Source organism: Agelaius tricolor, unplaced genomic scaffold, assembly GCF_023055355.1.
Source record: "Agelaius tricolor isolate 1412-34295 unplaced genomic scaffold, bAgeTri1.0.p SCAF_16, whole genome shotgun sequence".
In the NCBI taxonomy this organism is placed as follows: Eukaryota; Metazoa; Chordata; class Aves; order Passeriformes; family Icteridae; genus Agelaius; species Agelaius tricolor.
The window spans coordinates 20,005,311-20,025,015 of NW_027269276.1; the positions used below are offsets into that span (position 1 = coordinate 20,005,311).

Genomic DNA, 19,705 nt, shown 5'->3' on the forward strand with positions numbered 1-19,705 from the left:
GCATCATACCTGAATTCAGGTGGAACTGCAGCTCTCCAACCCAAAGTACATTGAGCTGTGGCTGAGGGTATTTGTGATAGTCTGAGAACAGAAAGTAAACTGCAATATCTGACAAGGCTTGACAAGGTTCTGTCTCAGACTGTGATCTCTGAGTGAAAAGGCAGCTGGCTCTCCAGCAGGACATCAGGAAGTCCCCAGGGACTGGGGAAATGCACTGACACATGGTTACACACATAGTGACTGTTTGTTTCTATATCCTGCCACTCTTTCATTCAGTGCAAAGATTGGAGTTTATTCAAGGCTCCAATAGCAGTACAAGGGGTTTGGCAAGTGTTTCATTTCTGTGTTTGTGTGTAGCTAGGAGACCTCTCCTCGTCACTAGATGATTACTCCCATGAGGTGCACTGAAAAACCACAAACTGCTGGTGATTCACAGTAAAGGTTAGAAATGGACTTGAGCTCCAGATACAAGTAATACTCATGAGAAACATATGCCAGAGGAGTTGCTTTTCTAGGTTTTGCTGTACTTGTTATCTCAGTTGCTGGTTTACATTTGTTGTGATGCATATTCCTGGCTGATCTCTGTGTCATTTAACGTTCAAACCTCTCTGGCTTACTCCAGTTCTCCTGCCAAACAGAAGGAAAGAAGGTGCAGTAGCCTGAGCTGAGTGAGGAGGACAAGCTACAGAACATTTGAAGTTGGTGGCCCATGTTAGCTGTGTCAGCCAGGTGAGAGTAATAAAGGGGTTTGCTTCCTTCCTGACAGAGCACAGATGATTGATTCTGTGCCTTTGCCTTGAACAGGGGACAGCCAGTGCCATGGGTTACATCACAATGACCTAAACTTCATGAGCTTTGTCAGGTGGTAGAGGCTTTATTTAGCTCTGGGTGTGTGTCCCAAGACAGCTTTGCTTGTTACTAGCTTTTGTGAGTAGGAGTTTCTTTCTGACTATAATCTTAGCTAATATTTTGCTTTGTTACTCCCTTGTCTTGATTTGGGATCCAAAGTCACTCAAGCATCTGGCTCTTTGTGGAGAAAAACTCCATGTGCCAATAGGCTTGGGATCAAAGGATCCACTGAGATTGAAAGATACAGGAATGAGCATGGTGGTGTTATTTACACTGGTGAGGAAGAAAATATTTGAAAGTAAGTTAGAGTTCAAACTAAGAAAACAGTTGACAATAAGTTAGACTTCAAGCCAAGGTTGTAGTCAGATATGCATGAAGGTGGCAGAAGAGGGGAACTGAACAGCACACACATTTATTGAGAAGTAGCTGAAGGGAAATCTAGTGATGAAACAGTATCAGGATATAAAAGGAAACTTGTAGCCATCACCCTCAAGATGCAGCCATCTGGTGGAGAGGTAGATGTTTTACTCTGAAGAGCATTTGCTGTCAGGCTCTTATGTGTGAGGCACTTGGAGGTTGTGCATGGGAAGTAACTTCAGGGCATGTCAAACATGTCTTTGTCAGTCACAGTGATTGCTGAAATACACCCCTTAAACAAGGTTACATCACCCTTCTTGTAACATAGGCTTTGTGTGAAACAGATGAAGATAAACTGGAAACAATTTGATGAGTCCAATTTATTTTTGTATCTTGGTGAAGTAATTAATGTTGTTTACCATTTTCTTTAGCAGATGCAATGCTTAAACTTTGCTCTGAAGAGTTGACAGTAGAAAGATGGGGCCTGATCAGTCAGAAGGCAACAGTCTAAGATCATACAGAGCTGCAAGGCAGGCCCTGGCCAGGGGGCCAGATTTTAACCTGGATGATCTGTTCATAAGCACTCTGCTCATGCCTGCATTCACTCTCTCTTCCCAGACTGAACCAGCCAATGCTGCCACCTTACCTATTATAACTCTTCTTTGTAGAACACACAAAGTACTGGGGGTCCGGCCAACACAGACGATCATTCCAGAGATTAAGTCTTGCTCTTGAAAAGGGATTATTTCAAGTAAATGAAATTCTGAGTGGAGAATAACATTTGTGCAGGAATGTGCATGTAGTGTAAGAATGACATTGCACAGAATAGAATTGATCCAAGGGCTTAGGTTGTTAGGTGGAGCACCTAACAAGATGTCTGGTTCTCTGGTATTGTGTTACATAAAAGTTGGCATTGGCATTCTGGTATTCAGTTGATTTTTCAGATATGTGGGATTAAAATTCTGTACTATTTAGAGTAAACTCCCTCCACTCCCTGCTAAAAAACCAAACAGCCCAGAACACAACTCCCCTTCTCCAAGCAAAAGAACCCTTCCAGTGTTTATAGAGTTTTACTAACGCAGCGTAGGTGTGCTAAGCAGGAGTCCTTCCTTCTTTCATCTGTAGCCATAGACATCATAACTTCCCAGGTGTTACCCTGGGAACCCAACTAGCACAACTTTTAAGTTATACTTAACTGTCTTTGTAACCTGTCATTACCCTGAGAGGTAATAACAAATCTGTGTGTATTTGTATCATGGCAGTTCCCAAATTAGACACAAATAATCAAGATGGAAAAACAACACCCAGAGGTCTGCCTGATCCATATGCTTATCAGAATGGAATTTATATTATCCTCTTGCAACACGATCAGGGAGCAACACTAGATAGAGGCTTAGTCACACCTAGACCAGAAAGTCCTTCCTCCTGATCCCTCCCCTCTCTTTTAATTGAAGCAACAGCTTTAAATAGGCAATACGTATTGACAGAATTGTGTCCTTCATACCTCCAGTGTTAATGCAATGTTGATTGATTGTAGGACAGCATCCTGAAAGAGGTGAGCAAGATCTGTGTACATGGAGGAGCAAAATAGACAGAAGTGAGAGAAAAATCAGCTGGAGTGACCCCATATGCAAGGATATGGGATTAATGCAAAGATAAAGTTGGGTCAGAGGGGAATTTAAACTGAATTTTCAAGTTAAGCACATCAAGCCTCCAGTAATATGATAAAATAATGACAGGAAAAAATCATGTTGGTGAGGTAGAAGAAAATTGGTATATTGAATTGAAAGAGGGAGGGGAAAAAAAGATAAAATTAGTATCAAACAATATTAAGCAATAACACAAGAATGGTGGAGTTGTCAGTGGTAATGTCACTGAGGTGATGGAACACATGGACCTACAGCATGTCCACAGACTACAGGCTGAAGCTCACCCACAGAGAACAGTAGAAGGGAAGAATGGGAAGCTGGCACAATTGTATTTGTTTTTCCATGCACAGGACTCTGTGCAGCCCCAGCCAAGCAAAGTGTGCTCTCTTGGATTGCTGTGGGCAGCATGCAGGAAGCCAGGTCACAAATGGGGAATTGCAGCTGAAGGAGTTGCTGGCAATTTAAAATATCACCTTCTATGCAGATATTTTAAGGGAGTTCAGGGGCCAAACAATGTGAAAACAAATGGAAAACCTTTGTTGGCACTACCTTACTATTTGAAGCACTTTTCTTCCACTAAATAGCTGAGGTAGACACAGAGACACTGGGCTTGCAGTAAGTGCAGTCCATGTCCCAGCCCTTTATCCAGCCTAAAGCTGGCAGCAGTGCTCAGGAGTGGTCATGGACCAGAACCCCTTGGGACAGGTGCTATACAAACCCTCCAAGGTCTGGGTAAATCCTCAGAAATATCCTATATGACATAGAGGCTTAGGTCTCATTTTAAGAAGTGATATAGGCACTCAGCTGCTGTTTTCCCATTAATTAATTCCCTTTCCCTGTTTGGCAGATAACAGAAGGTTTTCCTGTTTGCTCAGTCTGACTGCTGCCTTCCTTAAATCACTGGTTTTGCAGACATTTTCCTCGAAGGTATGAAAAATATATAACATTTCCATGGGCAGGATCAATGGCTTTGTTTTTAGGGTTTGGTTGTTCTGCCAAAAGCATGACTGTGTTTTCTGCTGTTCATACTGCTAAAATTCCCCAGCTGGGACAAGTGCCTTTGATGTCAGTTGACCTACATATACAGAGAGCAATTAAGGGAATTTGTAACATGTTTGGGTATGTTTGTATCTTCATGACTCTGAATGTACTGGGGTTTTTTCTATTGTCAGTCTTTTTTCTTTTGAAATCACTTTAGCAGCAGTCCCTGAAGTTTGTATAAGTTCAGAGAGGCTCCTGTCTGTTTTGAACTGAGGTCAGTGTGTGATTCTGAGGTTGAATAACTGATGATTGAGTTGGATGTTTGAGACATTTCTGAAGCTGTTGGTTATAATAATAGCTCTCTTGATATCAAACTTTTTACAGGCTGTTCATATGAAGATGTAGTAAGCCAAAATGAATGGTGGTTTATGAGCTACTTCATATTTTACATGTATTGAATTGTTAAAAATATAAATTTCTAAGGAAGTGGAAGCAGTATTGTCATTGAAACAGGCTGCAATAGAGGACTGAACGATAAATGTTTAGAGAATGATTATGTTCCTCCTCAATTCTAATATGTGACTCAGCAGATTATATACAGAAATGCAATGTATATGTTTGAAAACACTCTCTTTAGCTGAGGGTGTTGTGGGTATTCTTTTCTGCTTTTGTATTAAGAATGTTTGACAAGAGATGAGGGTTAAAAAACCTATCCCTGAGGGATTATGCAGCCATTAGGAGGCAAATTGGCTCTCTGGCTGCATACCCTATTTAAAACCTCTAATGAATCCTGCAGTACAGAATGGTTGTTACTTCTAGGACTGTAAGTATTTTTGATCTCTGAATAACATTTCCAAATTTCCAGTGATATTTTTTTTCCTAAGAAACCTGAAAAGCAGGGGGAAATTATTTAACTGCTAGTGACAGACACTGGTTGAAGTGGGATAGCCAGGAATTAATTTTGAAAGACAGGTTCCTTAATACACAGAGAAATAACCACAGTGGCCTTGCCAAAAACGAGGCTGATGTGTCCAACTAATGCAATATTGGCACTGACATTTTCTGACAAAACACTGCTCCATGATATGCCTTTTCCTGTGGCTCTCCCCTTCATGTCACTTGTGTTTAACCAGAAAAGGTGTATTAACATTATTTTCCCCTTCTGGAATGACCAGTTCATGTGTCCACTCTCTTGCCTCCATGTTTGAAGTCGAGTGTAGTATTTCCTAATATTTCTCCCTTTTTGTACTGCTGATCTTGTTTCACCCCAGGAATTGCAGCCTGTGTCTCTCAGCCTGTGTTCTTGTCTCTTTTGTGTTTGCCAGCTTTTGCCACTGCTGTTTTTATGCACCTGGCTAAGCCTAAAACTTTTTTACCCCATGTCCGCCATCTCTGTCTATGCCTACAAAAAATACTTCTACTAGCAGAGATAAGTATCTCTTTGCAGAATCAAATCGACTTGAAAGAACTATGTACATCCATTCACCTGCAGGGATTAAGAAAACCACGCTGAAGTTATAGGAATAACTGCTTGTACTGGGAGTGGGGAGTGCTTGCTTCTTTCTGCAGCATTTCACGTCAATTCTCTATGCTGTTGAGGTGAAACAATCATCTCGAGTGATCCAACTGAAGGTCTGCAAATACTTTTAAACTATATTTGTCCCTTGTTACAAGTGCAACACCTGGACTCTAATTGAGTTTTCACTACTCGGGCTGGGAGGAGCTTTGATTTCCTGTCCCTGTGTTGGGTGTGGTAGGCCTATTCGGGTTATCTGAGCATGATAATGAGTCAGCCTCAGAGCAGAGCTTGTGTCTCATTCTTCCAGCATTTATTGCTTGTGCCAGACGTCATTTAGGCTTCTCCCTGCTCAGATACCCCTGAACTCTGAGCACGCCTTGCGGGAAGCAGGCTGGACCCCACCTGCACACTGCAGGGATGGGGGTTTGCTGTGTACTAGCGCAGCTCTCGCTCCGGGGCAGGGAGTGCCCGGCTTGCCGGGGGCGTTCGAGGTGCGGGCCCTGTGCTGTGCCCCGAGAGCCCCAGCGCTGTCAGAGCCGCGCTGCTCTCAGGAACCCAAAGCACGGGCTGCAAACACCCCCTGCTGCCCCGGGAGCGCTGCGGCGAGGGCTGGGGGGGAGGCGAACGGGGCCGCCTTCCCCGGCAGCACCGCGGGGTCGCAGCTGCAGGGGGGCGGCCAGGTGGGGAAGCGGGGCTGGGGGGTGAGGGCTGAGCCCCGACCCCTGCAGCCCAGGGCGCTGCTCCCGGCGTCGCCACAACCTCGGGAAGCCCCGGGCGTCCGGCGGGGCACGGGTGCGGAGGGAGAGGCTGCTCCTGCCCTACCCTTGCCCATCCCGTCGCTGTCCCCGTCCTGCGGCGGAGTCGGGCGCGGCCGGGTGAGTCAGCGCCGTGCCGGGGGGGCGCCGGGGCGGGAAGGACCCGCCCGACCCTACAAAACCCCGCCCGGGCTGCCGCGGGCCCCAGCTGCTGCCAGAGCCGCCCGAGCCGCCGCCAGAGCCACCCTGCCCGCCCCAGCCAGGTGAGCCCTCGGCGGCAGCGCAGCCCCGGCAGCGCAGCGGGAGCGGGGAGGCGGCAGCGCCGCGGGGCCGGGCCGGGCTGCGGGCGGGGGTCGCGCTGCGGGAGCCGCCGCTGGTGCTGCGGAGGGAGCGGAGCGGGCAGGATGCGGAGCGGGGCGGTGGCTGCGGCGGCCGCCGCCCTCCCGCGCCCGGCTCCTCTTCCTCCGGCCCTGCCCGCCCGTTACTTTTCCGTGCTCGGTTCCACGTTGGGACGGTGGGGCCGCGGGCGAGGCAGCCCTCGGGCAGCTTCGTGCGCCCCGCAGCAACTCTGGGTGTGGCGACAGCGCTCCAGAAAGAGGAACCCGTCCCAAACTTCGCCAAACTTCCCCAGATAGTAATTTCTCGTCGTTAAGTACACAAAGGCTCAGCTGGGCTGGCTATTGTACCGTAAGTTCGCTCTTCGGTGCGGAGGCTTGCAGAGAAGCCGTGCCGGCCAGCCAGGCTGGCTGTTGGCGGTGTTCATTCAGCTGGAGCGAGGCTGGAATTGCTCCGCAGGCACGGCCGAGCCCCCGAGCCCGCCGGGGACAGCGGCCCCTTCCCTTCCTTTCCCTTCTCGCCCAGGGTGCGGCAGCCGCAGCCGCTGGCACGGGCAGCAGGACAGCCCAGCAGGGCAGGGCCGGGTGGGCAGCGCTCCCTGGGCGCTCCCCCGAGGAGCCCCCGGCTCCTCCCCGCTCCCGGCACGGCCAGGCTTGGGCGGGGCTCGGCCTCCCACCCTGCCCGCCGTGAGCAGAACCGCGCAGGTCCTGCTGCCGCTGCCTTTTGGAGTGCGAGTCGGCTCGGACACCGCTTCCCCCTCGCGTGAGGAGGGGAGGTAGGGCACAGGAATGTTGCCAGGTATTTTAACTGATAAAAAAGTGAAATTATTTCAGCGCAGTCATGCAGAAGTGGGTTATGTGCTTATACGTGGCAGCTTTACTTCTGTTTAACATCAGTTCTTATGTTCACATTCCAATGCTTTATGTGCACAGAAGTGCAGACCCCAATGGACAGGTCAAGAGTGAACGACTCCTGGAACCTTGTGTGCCCTTGAGTGATTTATCCCTGCGTGTGCCTTCTGCTACTAGAGCTGGTTTTGATAAACAGCCCTAGTAGGTAGAGTTGGCCAACACTTGGTATAGTTTGCCTTGATGAACCAAAAAAAAAAAAACCAAAGAAGTTTTCTTGTAAAGTCTCAAAAGTAAGAATAACTTGAGTTGAAAAACAAAAGTCCTTTATTTTGTATGTGCATGGTATCTTCCTGGAATGGAACTTCCTGAGTTATTAGCAATTTCTGTGGAAGAAAATGGTTCAAGTAGTTTGTGGTAGAGCAGTTTAATGGGTTTTGAAATGCTTTTCTTTAAAGAAGCCAAATAGTGGCTTTAAGTGATGTGCTAACCCTTATTGGGTGAACTGGGGAGATACAGCCTGGCCTATTTGTACTCCTGCTTAGCACTCTATATATATGAATGATTTTGAGCCCTCGTTTCATTTACAGCTGATGCTGCAGGTCTTCCTCACTCTCCCTCCTCTCTGTTAGCAGGCTTGCCCTAGTTTTTGGACACAAATGTGCTCCAAGTGGAAGAGTTTCCATTCTCTCATTCCGGGGATGCCGTTTCCTTGGCTCAGATGTCTGGGAACACCCTTTGCTCATATCTCTGCCTGGTATAATAAGTGCTTCTTAAAATGCTAATTCTGCTGATTGAGCAATGCAGTTGTTTGTGCATACCTGAAACTTTTCCGTGGAACACAGGGGGGTTTTCCATAATCTGTGTGAGCTGGCTCTGGAAATCAAGATATGGGGCTGCTTTTAAACTCACATTCTTCCCTTACCAAAGTGTTTCAGGGATAAGTTGGTGAACAGAGACTGGGCCAGTATAATAACAGAGCTGTAAACCAGTGCCTTCTGGGAGGGCTGAGGTCAAAACATGCCATCTGTTTTAGCAGAATAATATGAGGATTGTGTAATGTGCATTTAGAAATTGGTTGTAGAAACTTGCCTTAAGGTGTTGAAGCATTAGTTTACAGCTGGAAGGTAGAACTTGATTCCTTTCCAGTGCAGGAAGAGCAGGCTAGTGCAAGTATTTTCTCTTTACGTGTTCAGACCCATCCAGGACTTGTCAAAGCTACATCAGATAAAATCAGTCCATCAGAGAACAGTGAGAGTCTGTTCTCAAATACGAGTGCTTTACAGAGCAGGGTGTGACAAGAGCTGTGTTTGCTCTCTGGGTAAAAAAATCTTTCTCTGCAAAGATTCTTGCAAGAACTCCCTTTTTTTTTTCTTTAGCCAGTTTGCTGTTGATGGGCAGCCAGTTGCTATAGCATTGTTGTGTTCTGGTGATATGAACCTGGAGTTCCAGCTCTATGTGAGGGTGTGTTAGTTCTGTTCCTGGACTCTGATCAAGTCTATTGTTCCAACAAATCTGATTTCAGTGTGGTTTTTAATTGATTTAGAAACAGTAGTCTTGCAAAAAGCTGTTCAGTGATTTGGGGTTTTTTTCATGTGAAAGGTTATGCTGCAGTTGCTTTGCTTCAGCTCTCACTGGTGTTTTCTTTGGGACAAAACTAAAGGACTTCAGTTGCTCATCTTTGGTAATAGTTGAAATACTGTCAGAGTACAAAGGTCTCACAGGCTCTTCATTTTATGGAGAGTAAACATTAGGAATTTCATAACTCAGGAATATATATCAGTCCCCTCTACCCAGCACGGTTTATAATGCCAACAGCTGGTAAAAGCTTATTAGAACTTCTGCAGGCTGTCTTTAAAGGCCTGGGTTGGATTTTACCCCTGAAAAAAACATTTATTCTCAAATATATCAGTGCATGACTGTCATTTTCCTCTGTCTTTTCTTCCCCTGGAATCTTACTTTTTCTTGAAGTCAAGTTGCTTTTGTTAAACCTAGATTGTTTCAGAAGATGGAAGATTCTCTTTCTGTGTTCTAAATGAGAAAATGTGAGATAACAGCAGTTACACTACAAATGTACTGTGATTTTGCTGCTGTGTTTTATTCTTGTAGCACTAGCTATTTTTGCCAAAAAAATTCTTTGCTTTTCTCCTTACAGGAGTTAAAACAAACAAACAAAGAAAACAACAAGAAGAACAAAACACTTTTCCCTAGAGTTTTAACCAGATCACCATTATCAAGAAACTATTTTAAACTTCTCTGGTTCTCCAAGCCCTTAACTGGTCATTGAGTGGAGAGGAGATTGGTTCCTCTGGGGAATTGGCCTGGGTGGCTGGTCCTGAGGAAAGCCCCATCCCATCAGCAGAGTGACTGCTGGAGGATTAAAAGCCATCTGAAAGCCAGTTGGAAGGACATAGGCAGGACTGGCTGCACAATAGCTGGGAGTTGTCTGGGGGCCATGGAGCCAAGAACTGGCCTGGGGAACTCTGCCAGTGTGGAATGAAGGGTGTGGCACCCAGCTGAAAACAGGGCAGTTTTGGTATCAGTGCAATGTCTCTGGTTTTGAGGTGCTGCTGCCCTTTCTCCTGTCCTCTCCTAAGCCAGCTCTTTTCCCTGTTTGATGACTGGACTGTAGAGGCCCTGGGAAAAAAGCTCTCATTTAACAGCAAATAATGTTCGCTGCAGGTGCCCTCCTGGGTGACTGGGTAGCAGTGTGAGAGCAGCAATGTCTGTCCTTTCTCTAGAGAAATTTGAGAGCAGGGTTTGGGGAATGCATCAAACCTTTCAAATATTGCCCCTGGCTTACAAACTTTGGAAAAGCTTTCCTTAGCTGAGAGACCCTTTCACTAAAACAGTAATACAGCTCTGGCAAGCTCCCTGACTAGAATCCAGAGTTTAAAAAAGGCAAAGTATTGTAACATAAGTTTATCATATCAGTGATTATTTCTGCCATGTATATAACCCATCTCAGGGTTGGGATTTTCCCTGGTTTTTTGCATATGCAAGGAAGTTGTTATTCGGGTCCTGGCAATGGAGCACTGATATTAAGTTGCCACAATGGCTCTTTTTTGGAGCTGCCATTTTTAGGTAGTCCTTAATACCTCATCTCTGATAAATGTGTTCCTAAGTGGTGTTTGTCCTGGAGAGCTACAACAAAACCACAAGATCCAGATCCAGGGTTAAAGATTAAATGGGGTTATGGTTTTGTAAAATGCCTGCAAGAAAAGAAATAATTCCACTGCATTTCCTGAGTACTTGAAGAATTGGGCATGTGAATGCTACTGCTTGTTGTTGTTCTTTGACTTTGAGCTGGACCAAGCTGTAATGTTTCTGAGTAATTTTCCTGGTACTGAGTTGTCAACTTAGGCAACTCTGTTTCTGAGGCAGAGATTTCTCAAATTTCTGTCCGCGTATTTAAAATGCAGAAGAAATGCTCGTTTAAGGAATTTTTATTGTACAATGGAATGAAGACCTCTTGTTGCTGCATTATTAATGGTGGTGTGGCTTGGAAACTCTTAAATCTTCTTTCCTGCTTGTTATTAGCAGATCCACTGGACTGTGTCACTTGAAGTGCTGCAGTGCTTCAAGGCTGGTGGAACACACTGATGTAACTGTAAATAGATTTAAATCTACTTTGTCTTTTTTTTTCTCTTCCTCCAGCATTCTTTCAAGATGTCCACTGTTCATGAAATTCTAAGCAAGCTCAGCCTTGAAGGAGATGTAAGTATTATTATCTAAGCAAAAAAAGTTTGTTTTACTGAAATGTCTCATCTTGTTCCTTTTACAGGACTCTGCACCAACAATTGTACTGAGCTGTACAGTTTACAAGATTCCACACATCTCTTAAACTTTTTATTGGCTAAAAACCTCATCAGCAGTGATCAGTTTTCATCCACAAACCAGCTGTAAACCATAGGACAGTTACATGATTTAATGATGTTACATGATTTAATCCAGTATCCTCCTGCTGGGCCTTATCAGAGCCATCACAGGGCAAACAATGGCTGGTTTGCATCTGTGTCCCTCTTTCTTCCAAAGGAACAAGTCAGTTAAGGATGAGAACAGAAGATGGAAATGAGTTTGCTTTTGCTGATACCCTCTGATTTTTTTTCCAGTTAAAAATTGAAGAACATTATGAGAACAAAAGTATTGGGGATCTGATTCCTGTAATGGTTATCAGCAAAACCAAACTGGCTCTTGAAAAAAATTATTTCTCGAACTTATTTTCTCATTTTCTGTTTTAGCTTTCATTGTGTATTTTTCACCGCATCTGCACTTGGTTTATAGTTTTATAGAAATACCAGAAAGCCAAATTTTTTGTTTGATTTCTTCAGTTGCAGTTAGATGGTAGATTACCACTGTGGTATCAGCATATTGTGCCATGGATTTATGGTTCTGTGATTGTCACTGAAGAGGAAGTGAATCCTATCCATGCATTATTTCATCACATTCCTAATGAACTTGCTACACATATAAATCTTACAGCTGGTAGCTGCAGGTCTGAGCTTGGTACAAGCAAATGTTTTGCCAATTTTTGGTACTTATTGTGAAATTAATTATACCAGACTATGTTTGTGGAAGAGCTGTTGCAAAGAACTGGCCAGTGCACTGTAGGTAAGCAGTAAAACTGGTTTTGTAGTGCAAAAACAGTCAAGTCTTCAGCTTTCATAGTTGTGTGTTTCAATGGAGAATTACTTTTGGAATAATAATTAAGCAATCTATTCTCAAGGGCAGAAATGCTTCTTCCTTGATTCTTGCAAGTAGTTGCAAAAGTCAGTTTTGAATACTGTTCTATGGAGCATTTCCCTCAGAAATCCTGCTGCAGTGTCAGAAGGCTCAGGCAGCTGTTTGTGCTCCAAGTTGGAATCCAGAATTACTGAGTAGCTGGCCTGTGTAGCTCTGCAGCATTAGAGCAGTTCCTCTAAGCAGTGATTTAGCAAATTAACTGATGTTAAACACAGTAGTTGGGCCAGCAGTTTTTCTCTTAACATTTTAACCTTGAGGGTATAGAATGGTTGTGGCTGAACCCCAGTGCTGTCCTGTGCTCTGCATCAGTGGTACAGGAGATGATTTGAGTGAAGGTGAAGGACCTGATGGCCTCAGCCTTCCTTCCTTCCTTCCTTCCTTCCTTCCTTCCTTCCTTCCTTCCTTCCTTCCTTCCTTCCTTCCTTCCTTCCTTCCTTCCTTCCTTCCTTCCTTCCTTCCTTCCTTCCTTCTTCTGGATCTCTCTGCAAGAGTACAGAAAGACTCTCAGACTACTTAGGTGTAGGTGAAAGGGTCCTGGTGTTTTAGGGTTAATTAAGCCTCTGAAGCTGTTAGTGATATTTATTTCTCCCTCATGTTTCCCAATAGGATTAAATTTCTCAAGCTCAGAGGAAGTAAAGCAGGTAGAGGACCTCTGAAGCCACACAATGCATAGGGAGAAAACCAGTTTCTCTGCTTTAGTTTGGCCCAGACAGGTGGTGCAGTTGCACATTATCTGGACTTCTACTGCCACGTTGAAAAGAATTTTATACTGAACTAAATGGAAAGTCAGTTTGAAAGCTTTGTCTGAAAACACAGAGTAGTAGTACTGTGGTACAGCAGTGTACCAGAGTAATTGAGTAGCTTGGAATTGAAATGGCTGTTTTTCAAATGCAGTCACCCTGATAAGACCTGTCAGGTGTCAGGGAAACTCAGTCTGACTTGGTACATGCCTTGGGTGGAGGGACAGAGGACAAATGGCCACCAAATTGCAAATATGCTGTGTATTTTGTTAGTGTATGCTATCATCCTGGCAGTAAACTACTCCATCCAATTTTCTCAGCAGAAACTTGGAGCTGGGTGGAAGGAGAGGGACCCAGCTCTGCTGGGGTCTCCAGGTGACTGTTTTAGATGATGCAGAGTGCAGGTCAATGAGCAGTGCCCCAGGATGGGGGCGCCTGGCTCAGGAATCTTTCAGACACACAGATTTCTCTGAGGCTGCATTGCATGTCTCCATTTACTGTTTCCATTGCCACTAAAAGCAAAGGCTGTGTTTTGTGGTGTGGCTCTGGGCCAGACTGGGGCCACTTTGCTGGTCTGAACTGCTGGTAAGAGACAAAAGAAAATGATTCAGTTTATTGGTGCTTTTCTGACTTCCCATCTCCACAGCATAAAACAGATTGTCTGCAGAAGGCACAGGGGCAGCTGCCAGAGGAATCTGTACAGAACAGCATGACCTCTACAAGGATAGAGTCAGAATTAGTCAGAAACCATGGAATTTCTTAGTTCAAAGTGCTCCTCTTAAAAATTTGCATGTAAAAATATTTTCCAGGGATATTAGGATAGCTTAGCTCTGTTCATGAACCCAGCTTCCTTTTGGAGTTAGAGATGGAAACAAAAGTTTCTGGGGATCTTTTCCAAGAAAGCTTAGTTGTTCATTCACTTAGGAAATGGCTGTGGCAATTTCAGGTGCTAGTAGCTCTACCTCTCTGCCAGAGGTTTAGGTTTCTAAATTGAACTCAGCAGAGTGAAATTTGTGAATATTACCCAGCTACTTGTATGAGAATCTGTGGTTTAATTTAACCCTCCCCTGGGAGATGCTAACAAGCTGTTAGCTCACACTGAAGCAGCTCAGAAGAGTTCAATCTCTGTTCTGGTCACCCTCTGTTTGCAACTCTAATCCTCAGGAGAGGACCATGATAAACAGCTGATAAAATCTGGTAACTTGGAAAATATTGCATCTGTTTACTAAGTGAGCTTACCTGCAAGTCCTCATACTCTTGGCAGTGGTAATTTGAAATGTCATTTGGTTTTGCAAGCCTCATGCTGCTTCAAGGAAGGATCTGGAGGCCAAGAATTTTAAAAAAATTATTAATAACTTCTGCTTTCTAGAATTATGGCCTTAAATAGATTTTTTTTTTTGGGTGTGTTATTTTAAAGTTCATGAGACAGTGCACAAAACTTTTTCTGACTTTATTATTGTTAATCTTCAATTTCATTCTTTTTTTTTATCTGTAGCTGTAATCAAAAGTAAAATATTGACTTCAAATCTAAACTACCTTCCTGTAGTAATTTTCCTTCAGATCTAGCCAGAAAACTCTGGATTTTAGAATATTGAAGTTTAGTGAGTAAATTTGGAAGGTGTTGGGTTTTTGCTGCAATAAATACAACATCTATCTGTATATATTCTGTAAGCATGGCTGTGAGGGGATTTCTGGGCAGTGCACATGAGGAGAAGAGACTTCAGTGGCTATTAGGAGAATTCCATTTCCACAGATACCTGCTGGTAGTTCTTGCATTTAAACATTGAGCTAAATACCAATGGGTTTCATTAATTGCAAATGGAACTCTGAAGGGTTTTTTGTTGTTTTTGTTCTTTTCCCTGCAGCATTCTCTCCCTCCAAGTGCATATGCCACAGTGAAGGCCTACTCCAACTTCGATGCTGACCGGGACGCTGCGGCCCTGGAAACGGCCATCAAGACCAAAGGTGGGCACAGGGGCTGGGGCTGCCTGGCTTGCAAAAACCAGAGCAAGACTGGGTCTCAACACCAACATTTTGATATCCTTACTCAAGGATACCTACTTTAGGAGGTGTTGGATTCCTTGAAATCTTGACCAAGTTAGAATTTGAACCCTGTAAGTGCATGCTCTGAATATGCTTTTAAGTTTGCAGCCATGAGTTGTTGAGGTTATCGCTTTTTTTTTCCTCTCTTGATTCATCAGTGCTTCAAATTCTTCTTCTTTTCTGCCACTTGAGAATGAAGTGTCAGCTCCTTAGGCAGTGGGCTCTGAATCATGGATTTCTACTGGATTGTTGGATTGGACATTTCTTCTTCCTTTCAGCTCTCCAGACACCTGCATAGGAGTGGTTTGAAGATCTTTATCCTGAGTTTTGAACTAAATAATCATTCATCTTGTATTAATTTGGTGTCAAAGAAGGTCCTAAAAACTAGTTTCTGACATGAGTTTGCAGTATTTCAGGGGCAGGGCAGTGTGAGCTTCTCTGAGCTGGGTTATTGGACAGGCTTCCCTCTGGTACATGAAAGCCATCAGGAGACAGGAGTGTGAAGTGCAGCTCTGCAGTAATGCCTTGCTGGCACTCCTGGGGCTGTGCTCCTGTCCTGGGACAGGGAGTGCCATGCTCTCCACACTTGCTCCAGGCCAGAGGAGCAGCAGCTGGGCGTAGCTGGAACCAGCAACTCTTTTGCTTTCATGTCAGAGAGAAATTTAAAAGCCAAACAATTCCTCATCAGAAAGAAATGCTAAGTCTTCCATCAGTGCCAGCAAGGCATGTGTTTGACTTGCTATAAAATGTAAAATATATTCCCTCCATAACAAGCACAAGGCTTTCTTTCACAGGATTACTTAATTTAACTAGAGAAATTCCTTATTAGAATGGGTTCACTTCTGATTTTGAATCATTTATGGTTTGTTCTTTTTTTAAAAATTCCCTGATGAGATAGATATATATATATATATATATATATATAAAATCAGGTTTGGCAGCAGATGCTTTGTATATATGTAGAGTTTTGTCCAGACTTTATAATTTTTTGCAGCTCTGATTATAGAGCAAATCTAGACATTTCAAATACACCATGAGACTCTCAGGGTAAGTACAAACTTACACATTTGAACTCTCAAGCTGCTAATTATTGCAAAAGGAAATTGCAATCTCCTGGGCAGTACAAAAGCTTTTCCAGGCAGGAAAGTCAAGCTCAAGTTCTCTTTCCACTTTCTCTCAGCAAATTAAGCAGTGCAGTTAAGTTACATGGAAACATTTCAGTAGAGAGATGATTTTCAACTCTCTGAGGGAATAATAAGGAACTTACTCATGGACCTGCATGTTTGTAGGCTTGAGCTTCTCTCTGCTTATTAGTTTGTTACCCAGAACTTATTCTGGGAAGGTAGCTTTAAAGGGAAAATCTCTTTATGGTTTTGATACCAGATTTCCACCCCAAAGAATCTCACAATGGAAGTATTCTTGTGGGGAATTAGGTATGAGAGTGTTATGACCCTTCTTCCAGGTACTGTTTCCTTGCACTTTGAATGCTTTGGGCCAGGATATTTTCATCTGCTAATTCAGAATATTTGATAAAATGTGAGTTCTCTAAAATACATGTAGGGGGTTTTCCTCAAATGAAAATTCCAACTCATCCAGACAAGAACTGGTTTTTATGAACAGTGATTAAAGAGCTACCTGCAAAATTGAGTTTTAAAATAATTTTGGGAAATATATAAGAAGTAGTTGTAAAAATATAACACCCATAATGAACAGACTGTCTGCATCCACAGCAGCTACCATTTTCTTAGGAAGTATCACCATTTCTCTAGCATTTAGTTTGCATTGAATGTGGGAAGTAGAAATAAGCAATGGAAGTTCTCACAGAGTGATGAAGAGGAATATGACTTGTTCATGTTAAAACAGTGAGAGAGGTGAGTTGTAAGTATATATGCAAGCTGGTTTGTGGTTGAAAATTAAAAAAAAAAAACAACAGGCATGTAAGAACCATTTGGGAGGCCTTACTCTCAACAGGATAAAGGACACCTGGTATCTGAACCCTTCATAAACCCTTCAAATAAAGCCCTTGGGCTTTCTTTGTGTTGAAAATGGAGGTCTGTACATGCTTTAATGGGCCTGTATTTCACACTCACCAAAGCAGTCTTTCCAATTTCTTGGAAATTATAGCACCACCTTGGAAGTGATATCTTGTGGAGTCTTATCTCTGGCTATACCTTATATAAACAGTGCCTGAAGTCTGCTGTTTGCCATCAGGGCAGGCCAGCTTGGGAGAGTTACCTTATAAATAATTATACGGTAATGGAAACTCCCAGAATTAGAGTCATGAATCTCCATTTTAGTGATTCTTGTGTAAAATGGCCAAAACTTCTTTTACTGTCTGAGCAACAGCTGTATATTTGGTTTAAGGAAAAGATCTAGGGCAGAGTGTGTGACTGTTCTGCTCTATGTAATATCTAAATATTTCAGCATTAATTCTTCAGAGTCATTCCTCAGAGTTTGCTAAGCCATCTGTTCATCTGTGGGGACCTCTGGAAAATACTGTGATCTGTTTATTTGGGCTTACATCTACCTGCAAAAACTATACTGCACAAATACATTGTCCAGCCCTTTGCAGGGCTTTGAGTGGAGCTGAATTAAATGCAGGGGGTTTATATATATCCACTAGCCTAGGAAGGGAGATGTGCAAGAATGTCTCCAGGTCATATAAAACCTTGTAGTTAGCAATTGCTCAACCTAGAGGTTGCATAATGCAAAAAACTTGTTACAGTTCTGGCTTCTTCCTTTGGCATAAATGCCATGGCTAAGTTTGATTTTTTTGCTCTTGTGTTTCTACAGCAAATTCATTTGGTGCCTTGTCATGTCCTTTGTCCATGTTGGCTTTTTGCTGCATAGGACAAGAAGCTGTTTAATTTCTGTATAATGCTCTAGGGTGCTCTGTGTACAGATCAGCTGATGTACATGAACCTAAGCAGAAGAAACTATCTATAAGGGGCACTAACAGAGCTTATGTTAGATTTCCTCTTCATTTTTTCTTGTAGCAAAGACAACTGCTGAAGTGTCATTTCTGTTTCAGAATTATTTCCTAGCATTGACATTTTATGTGTCTCAAGTACTTGTTAAATAATTTGTCAGACTAGGTTGTGAATATTTGTTATTTGCAGCCTTCTATTGAGGACTCAGGGGATACTTTTTTATTCCATGGCTGTCAGACTTCAGGCACAGGTTTGTTGTAGGAAAGGGCTTAGAACATAGATCTGTAATAAATTCATTACATCCAGAAATTGCTAAAACAATGATGATGTGTAAATCAGTCAGTTCCATCTTAGAGAAAGGTCTTCTGTTTAGGTAGTATATCCAACATGCCCATAACTTCTGATAGAGATTGTAAGGTCATGAAATAAAAGTTTTTAGAAGATATCTGCTGGCTTGCTGATGAGAGAGGGCAGTGCCTGAAATCCACCAAACTGCATCAGTCACATATTCCAAATATCAAAACTGTCACTAAAGAAATATTTCATTGCAACATGGTTTGGGTTTGGTGAACCCTTGCTAAGCAAAATAGCAGAACTGAAATTGTGGTCTTGTTTTATCTAAATTTTTCCCTCTTACCCCATTTATGTTCATTTCCTCATTTTTGCTGACTGAGTTCCAACACTGTGATCTTACCAATGCCACCACACATTGCCTCTTTAACTAGAAAAGCTGTTATTAAGCAGAATTTTTCTTTCCATTTCCCATTGATAGAAAAGCAGGGATAAAATCTGCCTAGCCAGAATAAATTTGAAAATAAACTGTTTCATTGCCTTGAAACTTTCAGAGACTTTAGCAAACAGCAAAGGAAAGTGCTGGAGCTGCTGTCCTGCTGTGCCCCACCTCAGCAGCTGTGAGTCAGCATCCTGTGTGTGCAGCATGATTCGATTCCCCAGTGTGAATGAAGTACAAACCCTGAGTTTCCACTGAATGCCAGAGCCATGAGTTAACTTCATATTTCCATAGCATGTGTATGAGAAACTTGGATGCAGTCAGTCATTTGTGGGCTTCTAATCTGAAGCAATTGTGGTACAACTTGAAAATGTCATTTGCTTTTTTGAATGCCAAGAATGTTTTAAATTCAGAATTTATTAAAAAGCTTAAGACATTGGCTTGTACTGTGAGCCTGCAACAGCTGAAAGGCTCAATGTCTGTGTGTGGCCATTTCTGAACAGGGAGAATTTGTTTTCTTTTATAATGTGGGAACACTTTAAAATGTGCAGGAGTAGATTATGGCTGAAATGTGCAGTCAGCCTGTTTTCAAGTCAGAGTTTGTAACTTAGACACATTATGCTTTCCAGGACCTTATGGCATCATTTGCAGGCCCAGCTTGTGTGAATAAGAGGACTGATGTAGGTCTGCCTCAGCACAAGCTAGGGACAGGAGGCTACCAAATGTATTATTTCAGCATGAAAAATGTGGTGAAGAAAGAGAGAGAATTTTTTGATTAGACTTATAATTTTAGACTCTGCAGCTAATGGCTAAAAGGTTTTTTGCAAGATTCCTACTGTATATGATTCATTTTTATGACATCTGTTGCAGTTCTTTTTTTTCAGGTTACTTTGGGAAATAGGGAAAAGAAATGGAGCTGGATTCTGGCAGGGATCTGAGTCCTGCTAGTAGCTACTGATCCAATCCTTACTTTCTGGGGTTTTTTATGAAGAAATCATCTTTTACACTGATGTGTGTGCAAGTGTGAAAGAAGGGATTCATAATACTTTTGTTAAACAGAGAGGGCTCACATGAAAATCTGGGCTTGTTCTGACCTCTAGATTAGAGCCACCTGTCTGCTTCGAAAACTGAGAGTTGCACTGAGGTGCATGGATTTGGAATGATTCCCTTGAAAGTAAACCTTCACTGATGTGCAGTTCACTTTCTTAAAAGATAAGTTGGGAGT

At 43.2% G+C, this 19,705-nt stretch overlaps 1 protein-coding gene across 3 annotated transcripts in view; it reads left to right on the forward strand.

The window, feature by feature from the left end:
* The first annotated feature begins 502 nt into the window (after positions 1-502).
* Positions 503-19,705, forward strand: part of ANXA2 (annexin A2) — a 30,257-nt gene continuing 11,054 nt past the window's right edge. Inside the window, exons 1-3 of one of the 3 annotated variants that reach the window (XM_071442031.1) lie at positions 503-729; positions 10,952-11,011; positions 14,643-14,742. In XM_071442031.1, the coding sequence (XP_071298132.1) occupies positions 10,964-11,011; positions 14,643-14,742 (148 nt within the window). In that variant the 5' untranslated portion in view covers positions 503-729; positions 10,952-10,963. Of the gene's footprint in view, positions 730-6,240; positions 6,374-7,157; positions 7,245-10,951; positions 11,012-14,642; positions 14,743-19,705 lie in introns of those variants that run through there. The other 2 variants (XM_071442029.1, XM_071442030.1) reach the window with 2 other exon arrangements.